At 33.2% G+C, this 11,866-nt stretch overlaps 1 protein-coding gene across 2 annotated transcripts; it reads left to right on the forward strand.

The window, feature by feature from the left end:
- Positions 1–63: 63 nt before the first annotated feature.
- Positions 64–9,619, forward strand: Arfrp1 (ADP-ribosylation factor related protein 1). 2 transcript variants are annotated; one of them, XM_075301003.1, is made up of 4 exons: positions 64–283; positions 348–600; positions 8,480–8,651; positions 8,712–9,619. In XM_075301003.1, exons 1-4 carry the CDS (start codon positions 191–193, stop codon positions 8,794–8,796), a joined length of 603 nt encoding a protein of 200 aa, XP_075157118.1. In that variant the 5' UTR covers positions 64–190; the 3' UTR covers positions 8,797–9,619. The 2 variants fall into 2 exon arrangements, with proteins under 2 accessions (XP_075157118.1, XP_075157119.1); XM_075301004.1 differs by having other exon boundaries at positions 8,717–9,619.
- The last annotated feature ends 2,247 nt before the right edge of the window (positions 9,620–11,866 follow it).

Here is an 11,866-nt window from a genome sequence, read left to right on the forward strand (position 1 = left end):
TTTATTGCATTATATATTTTACGAACTAAAAGAAATCGAAAAACACAAAAATCTGGCATCCTTGTTCACATATCTCCGGTTTTTACGTGTAATATTTGTTTTCGTCCATTTCTAATTGTTGTCCAAAATACTATTTAATATTACAAACAAATAATTTTATACATAGATATAATTTAATAAAATACTTGACATGTATACACTGCTGCATGGTTTCTACAAATATTTAACACAAAAGGATGAATATTGTGTTGTTATATTGGGTCTGGACAATGCGGGCAAAACAGTGAGCAAATTGAGATGGTCAATAATTTAAAAGATTTAAATAAAATTATTCATTTAATTTACAGACGTATCTAGAGGCCGCAAAAACAAAATTCACAAAAAATTACAAAGGCATGAATCCATCAAAAATTACTACAACAGTTGGTTTAAATATTGGCACGATTGATGTACAAGGTGTCCGTTTAAATTTTTGGGATTTGGGTGGTCAACATGAATTGCAATCTCTTTGGGATAAATACTATCAGGAATCGCATGCTGTAATTTATGTGATAGACTCCAATGATAGAGATAGAATGGATGAATCTAAAGTTATTTTTGGTGAGTACTAATCACAAAACTGAGGTCCATATCCAATGATGATCGTATGAAGAAAAGGAGACTTCTTATCGTATGGATAAAATTGTCCATAACTCATGACATTTTGTGTGTTCAAAAGATAAATCTATATGTCCCTAACATCAATCCAGTCTTTTTTAATTTTTAAATAGCTTTTTGCCGGACATCAGGAGTTACGCCTTGAGGATATTCGCTAATTTTGCAGGTTGACTGCATTGTTGTTGTAGACCTTTGGAGTTGGTTGTATTTTCGAGTTTTTCAGGAAATAAACATCCCAGCAAAAAAAGCGTCGCGAAAAAAGTAATACAAAATGCTCTTTTTGGATCTGAAATTAGTGCCAAATTGGCGCAGAAGCGATGCATTGTCATAGGACGGATGTCCACAATTTCATCAGCTGTTGCACTGAATTTGCATCACCTCTTAAAGTGTGATCCGAATTCAGTGTTGGGATGGGAATCAAAAAATTTTGTGCGATTTTATCAAATAAATTTTTGCATATTTTTATGATTTTTAATGATTTCTTACGTCTGAAACGTCTGAATCGTTCGCAATTGGTTTTTTTCGACAAAATTTAAATAATTTGTCCCATTTTAATTATGTATTCTTGCTCAGTTTTTAACCTATTTGAAACAAAACAAGTTAAAATTACCCATTAAAAATATTAAAAAGCGGTTTATAAAAAAATTAATGAAAAGAACTTCTTGTGAAATTAAAATAAAGAACATCTTTGGGAAGACATTTTTGGAAGTGCTTTTAAAGTTGTGCCTTTAGAAGAACTTCCAATTTTTTTTTGCTGGGATATACCAAATGGGGGTTTGCAGTCCTTGGACAGGGTTGAAAATCCTACATCCACCTCGGGTCGTAGACCCGAATTCAATGGTATAATGCAATTGACTGCATTTATACCATTTGCTGGAGTATTCCAACTCACACAACAGTTATTATACAGTTTGGAACCAACGGTATAGTAATTTAAGACTGTTTACATTGAGGTTCGTTATTGGGAATTTTCTAATTTCCGGGCAAAAGAGTTTTGACAGATTTAAATCCACTGTGTTTGGCAAATTTATTGAGAACTATACTGTGTCCATATGCTGTGTCCATATGTTGCAGTTGACTATTGAACTATGTATCCTGCTGAAGCGAAAAAAATTAGAATGGTTACATCTGATTTCGCGTCATAATTTAAATTTCTTTTCACACCAACTATTTCAGTGTTATGAGTCGTGTGTACGAAGCTGTTCGTAAAAAGATGCCAATAGCACTTGTTTTTGTTCTACGATAATGGACCGTCGCATATCACCTAAAATTCAGTCAATGACATTACACAACCACTGTTTGGCGAGATTTCTGGCTTTTCAGTAAACTGATTTCCGGATTTCAATCCGTTGGACTTGCCTTGTAGGGAATTTTGGAGATTGAGTTTGGCAATCACAAATACCAAAGCGTCGGTCATCTCAAAAAGGCGCAAGCCAGGAATGGGCCTAAATAAACACAAAATTTTTTTTTTGATTCAATCATGGAATTAATTGATCCAATTAATTTTTATACCCTCCACCATAGGATGGGGGTATATTAACTTTGTCATTCCGTTTGTAACACATCGCAATATTACTCTAAGACCCCATAAAGAATATATATTCTGTGTCGTGGTGAAATTCTGAGTCGATCTGAGCATGTCCGTCCGTCCGTCTGTTGAAGTCACGCTAACTTCCGAACGAAACAAGCTATCGACTTGAAACTTGGCACAAGTAGTTGTTATTGATGTAGGTCGGATGGTATTGCAAATGGGCCATATCGGTCCACTTTTACGTATAGCCCCCATATAAACGGACCCCCAAATTTGGCTTGCGATTGCTCTAAGAGAAACAAATTTCATCCGATCCGTCTGAAATTTGGTACATAGTGTTAGTATATGGTCTCTAACAACCGTGCAAAAATTGGTCCATATCGGTCCACTTTTACGTATAGCCCCCATATAAACGGACCCCCAAATTTGGCTTGCGATTGCTCTAAGAGAAGCAAATTTCATCCGATCCGGCTGAAATTTGGTACATGGTGTTAGTATATGGTCTCTAACAACCATGAAAAAATTGGTCCATATCGGTCCATAATTACATATAGCCCCCATATAAACCGATCCCCCGATTTGGCTTGCAAAGCTTCTAAGAGACCCAATTTCATCCGATCCGGCTGAAATTTGGTACATGGTGTTAGTATAGGGTCTCTAATAACCATGCAAAAATTGGTCCATATCGGGTTGTAATTACATATAGCCCCCATATAAACCGATCCCCCGATTTGGCTTGCGAAGCTTCTAAGAGAACCAAATTTCATCCGATCCGGCTGAAATTTGGTACATGGTGTTAGTATATGGTCTCTAATAACCATGCAAAAATTGGCCCATATCGGGTTGTAATTACATATAGCCCCCATATAAAGCGATCCCCCGATTTGGCTTGCGTGGTTTTAGTATATTGTCTCTAACAACCATGCCAAAAGTGGTCCATATCGGTCCATGATTATATATAGCCCCTATATAAACCGTTCCCCAGATTTGATCTCCGGAGCCTCTTGGAGGAGCAAAATTCATCCGATCCGGTTGAAATTTGCAACGTGGTGTTAGTATAAGGCCGCTTATAACCAGGGCTGTGGAGTCGGAGTCTTGGAGTCGGAGTCTGAAGATTTGGCTGGAGTCGGAGTCGGAGTCGTAAAAATTTTGCTCGACTCCGACTCCGGCTAAACCAAATTTTTTAAAACACTTCACATTTTTGTAACTAAAAAAGTTTTTACGCAAATTAGTTTCCAATGCGTTATGCATTCGATCAATGTACACCACGATTGGAAATAAAAATCAACTTCCAATTACGGCTATCATTTTATGTTTCCTAGAATGTTAGACTAGCAAATGGGCTGGATCGATCCATTTTAATCCCCATATCAATTTATTTGAAATAATTCGAACAATAATTCGAATTTATTGTTTTTAATTTTAATCTATATACCTACACACATATGACAGAAAAAATTGTCAAAGCTGTTTTTTATAGAAAATTTTGTCACTATTGTATTTATATGGAATGTTTTGTCAAAATTTAATTTCTATAAAAAAATTATTCGAAATATTATTACTATAGAAAATTTTTTTCCTATAGAAAATTAAGTCAACATTTATTTCTATAGAAAATAAAAAATAAAACAAGTATATACAGCAGTATGTTCGTCCGGGCCAAATCATAAATACCCACCACCATGAATCAAATATACTAATTTCCTTAGAAAATTTCATGGGGGTTTGATGACAGATCAGTTTAACCAGTTCGCATCCCGAAAATAAATGCAAAGATTTTACCTATCAGATTCCGGATTTATAAGAACTATTTTTGTTTGAGTTTTAAAGGAATCATAAACATATCCTGTAAATGTGCAAGAAAATTAAGAAAAAATACCTTGATTTGAAATCTAAAATCTATAGTACACCAACTGTTTTATGATTACGAGAAGTAATATCTGGCAAATTTACATTTATGGTAAATGCACCTTCTGTACCATCAATATCTGAAATCGGTCTATATGGAGGCCTTACCAGCGTTGCAACAACGAATTTTTATTTTGGACCAAATTTTTCCAAAATTCGTACCAGGGGACCAGTTTTCTAATTTAAATTAAAATAATTTAAAAGTTACAATTTTTCTAAAATTTTTCTTCGAAAGAAAATTTTTTCAAAATTTTATTTCTATATAAAATGTTGACCTCATTGTATTTCTATCGAAAATTTTGTCCATGTTTTATTTCTATAGAAAATTTGGTCCAAATTTTATTTCAATAGATTTCATTTTAGCCAAAATTTAATTTCTATAGAAAATGTAGCCAAAGTTTAATTCTATTGAAAATTTAGCCAAAATTTAATTTCTGTAAAAAATTTAGCCAAAATTTTATTTCTATTACATATTTAGCAGAAATTTGTACAAAATTTTTGCATAATATTGTATCCCAAAATTTTTTAAGAAGCTTATATCTATACAAAATTTTGTTAAAATTTTATTTCTATGAAAAATTTGTTAAAATTTTATTTCTATGAAAATTTTGTTAAAATTTTATTTCTATAGAAATTTTTGTCCAAATGTTATTTCTGCAGAAAAATTCCATTTGGTCTGACCATCGGACCAACTTCAATAATTTTTTGGGTCTATTTTGGTCAATCGGACTAATGGGGCTACGCCAAAAACATGGAAGGATACGTACAGTATTCAGCACATCTATTGTAGTTCTAGAATATAGACCCCAAAACGGAGGGCCGGTTTATAAGGGGACTATATAAAAAACTGGACCGATACACAATATATTCGGCACACCTCTTAATGGTCCTAGAATACCTCCAGATTTCAAATTTCAGGCAAATTGGATAAAAACTACGGATTGTAGAAGTCCAAGAAGTAAACTCGTAACATCGGTCTAAAAGGGGGCTATATCAAAACTTCCGATAAGTCCGATAGTGACCATCTTCGGCACGCCTTGTAATGGTCCTATAATACCTCTAGATTTCCAACTTCAGACAAATTGGATAAAAACTACGGATTCTAGAAGCTCAAGAAATAAAATCGGGAGTTCTGTCTATATGGGAGCTATATTAAAACATGGTCCGATAATCACCATTTTCAGCACTCCTCCTTATAGCCCTAGAATACCTCTAGGTTTCCAATTTCTGGCAAATTGGATAAAAACTACGGTTTTTATAAGCCCAAGACCCCAAATCGGGCGATCGGTTGATATGGGAGCTATATCAAAACCTGGACCGATCTAGCTCATCTTCGACATGACAAACTTATTATACCCCTGCCACCATTCTATGGTGGTGGGTATAAAAATATTTTTATGTAGAAAATTTTGTCAAAAATTTATTTCTATAGAAAATTTAGCCAAAATTTTGCTTCTATAGAAAATTGTGCAAAATTTTATTTACACAAAAAATTTTCCAAAATTTCTATTAATAATTTTTTCAAATTTTTTTCCATAGAAAATTGTGCCAAAATTTTGTTACTATAGATTTTTTTATACAAAATTTATACAACATTTTATGTCGATAGAAAATTTAGTCAACATTTTATTTTTATAGAAAATGTAGTCTAAATTTTCTTTCTATAGAAAATTTTGCAGCATTTTATTTCTTTAGAAAATTTTGCAAAATTTTATTTACTACACAAAAAATTTTCCAAAAATTTCTATTGATATTTTTTTCAAAATTTTATTTCTATAGAAAATTTTGTCAAAATTTGTTTACTATAGTCTTTTTATAGAAATTTTGGTAAAAATTTATTTATATAGAAAATTTTCTCAAACATTTATTTATATAGAGAATTTAGTTCAAATTTTGTTTCTATAGAAAATTTTGCAAACTTTTATTTACTACACAAAAATTTTTCCAAAATTTCTATTTATATTTTTTTTCAAAATTTTATTTCTATAAAACAATTTGTCAAAATTTTATTTATGTAGCAAATTTTCTCAAATTTGTTTCTTACTGATACTCACTGCTAAGTCGAAAACTGGTAGAAGTGACTCAAATTTTGCTATATAAAAAATTATGAATGTTTCCCAAATATTGCACGAGATTTTGTAGAAGTCTGATTTCAGATTTTATCAAAATGTTGATCTAAATACAAAGTTGTGCAGAGTATGTTACAATCGGCCCGCCCGACTTTAGACTTTCTTTGCATTTTTATTTTTTGCTATAATTGTGTTACGTCCCATAACGTTAGATTTAAATTTTAGGTACAGAGATTTTCTAGAAGTATATACAATTTTGTCTAAATCGATTCAGATTCAAATTCATGCATATGGGAATATAACCCTTTATAATAATTTTCGTCCACAAATACATATACTGTCGGTATCTTCTCATATTATGATGGGTATTTATATCATTATTTTATTTATTAAACATTGCCCTAAATTTGAAATAAAGAGTTTAATTGGTATAAATGCGAAATTAAGACCTTTCTTGCACACATAAATAAATACGATACTTTATATCAATCCATATATATACCCCATATATATCCCCTCAATAGAACTACAAATTAGTGGTACTAAAATGAGATTTAGTTATATTACCCGGAGTCGACTCCGGAGTCGGAGTCGGAGTCGAGCTGATGAAAAATGCTGGAGTCGGAGTCGGAGTCGAGCAAAATTGGCTCGACTCCACAGCCCTGCTTATAACAATGTCATAATTGGTCCATATCGGTCTATAGTTATATATAGCCGATCCACAATCACACAAATATTGGTCCATATCGGTTCATAATCATGGTTGCCACTCGAGCCAAAAATAATCTACCAAAATTTTATTTTTATAGAAAACATTGTCAAAATATTATTTCTATAGAAAAATTTGTCAAAATTTTATTTCTATAGAAAATTTTGTCAAAATTTTATTTCTATAGAAAATTTTGTCAAAATTTTATTTTTATAGAAAATTTTGTCAAAATTTTATTTTTATAGAAAATTTTGTCAAAATTTTATTTCTATAGAAAATTTTTTCCAAATTTTACTTCTATAGAAAATGTTGTCAAAATTTTATTTTGTCAAAATGTTATTTCTATAGAAACTTTAAACTTATTTATATACGTATGTAATCAGTCTTTTTTAGTTTAATATATACCACGTATGGACTATGTGGTATATATTACGGTGTTAGGAAGTTTTACGATACCTTGCCATTGGCAAGTGTTACCGCAATCCAAGTAATTTGATTGTGGATGACAGTATAAGTTTCTACGCAATCCATGGTGGAGGGTACATAAGCTTCGGCCTGGCCGAACTTACGGCCGTATATACTTGTTTTAATTGAAATGTCTTCAATCAAAGAAATGATAGTATCAATTAAATAATTAATTGAAAGTTAATTAAACAATTAATTGATCCAATTAAAAAATTAATTGGTCAATTTTTTTAATTATTACTATTAATTCTTGTTTCAATTAAAAGAATTGTTGAATCAATTAAATTTTTAATTGAATATTTTTTAAAACTCAATTATGACTTTAATTGGAAAAATTTTCGTAAATTTTTTTCTGTGTACGCCGAGCCTTTTTCGTCGACCGTTTCAAATTTATTAATAAATTTAACTAACTAACAGAATTTGAAACAAACGAATACACAATAATTAAAGCGACTAACAAAAAATATTAAAATTAAAAAAAATACATTTTATAAAACAATAAAAAAATTAAAAAACCGCATGAATATAAAACTACTCCATGCTTAGGTCAACATCACTAACATAAAAAGCTAGTAAAGAGACTCAATACATTATCTTAACAAACATAATTTAAAAAATATATAACGAAATAAAAAAATAAGAAAACAAATGAATTAAAGAATTAAAAACTACTCATAGTAACATAACATAGCAACATCTGCTAACACAACGTTAGGGATGAGACAATACAATACAAAAGCATTTTTTGTGCTAAAAACAAACATAATTTGTGCAGTAGTGCTTTTTACAACTGGCTTCAACTATTGCCTAATATTTTTGCAATCTCCATTTTTTGTTCTCCAACTTTCCGAAACCTTTTTTGTAATGCCTTTTTTAAAAGATTTTCAAGTGACAAGGTAGTGAGCTAGTTTTTGTCAAATGAATTCCGAAAACTATACTTTGTACTATACACATTCAATTAATATATTTAAAATCATTTGGTACTCATTTCAATAAACCAAAACTTAGTACAACAAACTTCGATCAATTAAATTATTCATCTTTTGTAGGTTAGGGCTAACCAAAAATCATATTGATTTGACTATACTAGCGAAGTATAGTCAAATCAATATGATATATATACTTATTGTATTTTTTTAGACAAAATGATAAAAAATGAACTATTATCTGGTGTTCCTTTGCTGATATTGGCAAATAAGCAAGATTTACCAGATGTTATGGGTGTTCGAGATATCAAACCAGTATTCCAACAAGCCGGTGGTTTTATTGGTCGTAGAGATTGTCTAACTATACCAGTTTCAGCATTAACGGGGTAAGTATATTTGTCAATCAAATGCAAATTTTATCCTTACAAATACTTTCCTTTTGGTAGCGAAGGAGTTGATGAAGGCATCAAATGGTTAGTGGATGCTATAAAACGGCATTCTATAGTTCGGCCACCTCGTGTTAACGACTGATAGTTGATAAGTGGTGTATTCGATGTTGTGTATATCGAATGCGATACATACTCGCTAAATTCATATAGAAAGCCTTTATCGAAAACAGTGATTTTATTCCAGATTTATTTTTACTTATAAAAAAATTACTTCTTTTGTTTGTAAATACAAATATAAATTATATTTATTTATATATGATATTTATAGTGTATAATACTATTCAATGTAAACGATGTTAAGTAAACAAAAACTAAGAAAAAAATCTCTACTAAAGCCAACCAGGTAAAAATGCTTAAACAGACAACCTACATTCCGAAATGTATTTTTGATGATTATATAAAATATCTGATATACCCTAATACACAATAATCGTAACATTTAACTTAACTCACGTTCTGGGAAAAAATGAGAATATTTACTTAACAAACTTCAATTGCTAGAAAATATGTCAATTTTCAATGGTTTTTCGGTCTCTCATTTCGTTACTCTAGTTTACTCACCTATTATAATTAAAGCAATCCTTATCTTACTTAACATGATTACTAAACCAAGCAGTCGTTTTCTCCGATAACAAGTCTTCAGTTATTTACACTGAGTCGCAAGAAATTACCCAACCAAAACAATATATAATGCCATAGAATGAATAACCCACTTAATAACTACTATGCGATATCAGCGATTCTCGACGAAATCGACAAAATAATAACGCAAAAAATACGCCAATAACCAATGTAATTACATTTTACATTTAAGCAAAAAAAAAATAAAAAGTGATTTGATGCTTTTCGCAATAGTTTAATGCATTTATATAAACAATAAAAGAGCAAAACTTAAAAATAGTAAATGACAAGGGTTTGGCAGTCTCTTTGGAAATGCCGCTATATGAATACCTACCTATGACCATAGGTAGAACAAATGCATAAAAATGCTTTATAGAAACTGGCGGTTCTTTGAAAGACATTACATTTGGAGGGAAGGAAGGGATCAAAGAATAACCCAGGCAGATCCCCGAATTTAAACTCTTGAAAATGAGATTGACCGATTTTTCACAACACAAGCCAAAATAGTGGTAAGTGTAAATGAAAGGACAAACCCTACATTTGTTGATCGCGCAAGAAAAATATGAATTCCAGCCTACTATGGCCGTCAGTAAGGACGGTTTACCCCAGACGAATTTATGCCGCGAAAAATTGAATACAAATTAACCCATATGATCTGACTACGAAGATGATAAATCTCATTGCAGAAAATGGTAGAATAGTTCTGACTCTTATTTTCAAAATTTCCATCAACATTTTCGAAATTCCGACCATCTGGATGATGGGTAAAGTTGTTGCGATGTGTAGACTTGGGAAACCAGCATGTCTGGAAGACTTGTTTTGAGTGCATACCATGCTGTGAGCAATCTTCATTACAATGCCCCCACATCTTTACGAGTCAGTACTGATTTGAAAAACACTAAGGACCTGAGCGTGACGTTTGACATATTGTTCCGCGAAAGTGTCGGACAAAATCGTGAAAAACAGAAACAATAAAAACAAAACGTTGTGCTGAAAAGCTTAAAAACCAGCAGCACGATAATCGGATTCATTGAATCCGAAGCGTTGGGTTCTGAATTATATGTTTGGACGCCAGTCGTACGTGGAAATCAGGGACAGGAAGTCAAAACCCCGTAGAGTTAAACAGGGAGTTCCCCAGGGCGGGGTGATATCTCCGGCACTGTTTAACCTCTACCTGTCCTCGATTCCACCCCCTCCTGACGGCATCGAGATTGTGTCTTATGCGAACGATTGCACAATCATGGCATCCGGGCCCATTGTTGATGACATTTGCGAAATTTGAGGATATCTCCCACCAAATCCTCAGCCACACTATTCACTATATGGACGGCGGAAGTACGCAGGCAATTGAATGTCTAGGGTCGATGGCGAAACAATTCCGACAACAAATTACCCCAAGATTCTCGGGGTCACATTCGACAGCCTTTTTAAGTCGTCCGCCCATGCCACTGAAATTTGTGATAAGCTCCACGGTAGAAACAAGGTCCTCAAGTCGCTTGCCGGCAGCACTTGGGGTGCGGACAAAGAAACCTTGTTAACTACATATAAGGCAATTGGCCGGTCAGTGGTATACTATGCAGCGCTAGTGTGGACACCTCAAACGAGCGATACGCAGTAGAATAACATACAGAACGCTGGCCTTAGAATCGCAACAGGATGTCTCCGCAGTACACCCCTGGATCACCAGTGCGTCGACACAACTACATGTTGTCAAAGCAGTACCTCTTGGGTTGCCATCGAAGTTGTCATCCGAATCACCATCTTGTGGATAGACAACCTCCACCGAGGAATGTAAGGGTTGATCTTCACCTTCTAGAGCCCGAGATCCAGCGTTACAAAAGAGAGCCTCTATATCAGACAGCATACCAGACAGATCTGAACAGGATTCATGAGGATACTGTAGCTGAAGTGGTGAGAAGCTACAAGGTTAATCCTGTTCTTGGAGTCCGACCGCCGCCCATAGCACCGGAGGAGAGAGACCTCCCACACTCGTCACATTTTTGCTTGCCCAGCTAAGCCTACCCGTCTCACTACCAGATCACTCTGGACACACCCCATCCTTGTCGAAGAGTTCCTTGATCTGGCTACCAGCTGAACTACACAAGTATATAACAAAATGGATGAAACTACATTAAAAACTGTTACAATAACAACAACTGAAGCCGAAGCAAAGCCAACATGCTGAAAAGCATAAAACCAGCAGCACGATAAGCGGATGCACTGAAGCCGAAGCAAAACCAACATGCTGAAAAGCATAAAACCAGCAGCACGATAACTGGATGCACTGAAGCCAAGAAAAGCGAACATCACCTCAGTTTCTCCATGCTACTTCAAATTTTGTGTCAAGAAAAAAACAAAAAATAAATAAATAAAAGCCATAATTTAATGCAATCAATTATGAAATTAATAAAAAGTTGATTATAAAAATTTTATAAAAACCTATTCTAAATGTCCATTGCAGTTTTTTAGTAAGCACTGTATCACCACTTGCTGCAACTAGCTCGCCAGTAGCGTAATATAACTGTGTTCGT

Source organism: Haematobia irritans, chromosome 3 (assembly GCF_050003625.1).
Source record: "Haematobia irritans isolate KBUSLIRL chromosome 3, ASM5000362v1, whole genome shotgun sequence".
Taxonomy (NCBI): Eukaryota; Metazoa; Arthropoda; class Insecta; order Diptera; family Muscidae; genus Haematobia; species Haematobia irritans.

What these genes read in the sequence shown, in the direction of transcription:
- Arfrp1 (XM_075301003.1), top strand. Translation starts at nt 191, where the DNA reads ATGTATACACTGCTGCATGGTTTCTACAAATATTTAACACAAAAGGAT. An exon ending in TGGACAATGCGGGCAAAACA is followed by an intron (nt 284 to 347) that starts GTGAGCAAATTG and finishes TTTAATTTACAG; the next exon opens with ACGTATCTAGAGGCCGCAAA. An exon ending in TGAATCTAAAGTTATTTTTG is followed by an intron (nt 601 to 8,479) that starts GTGAGTACTAAT and finishes GTATTTTTTTAG; the next exon opens with ACAAAATGATAAAAAATGAA.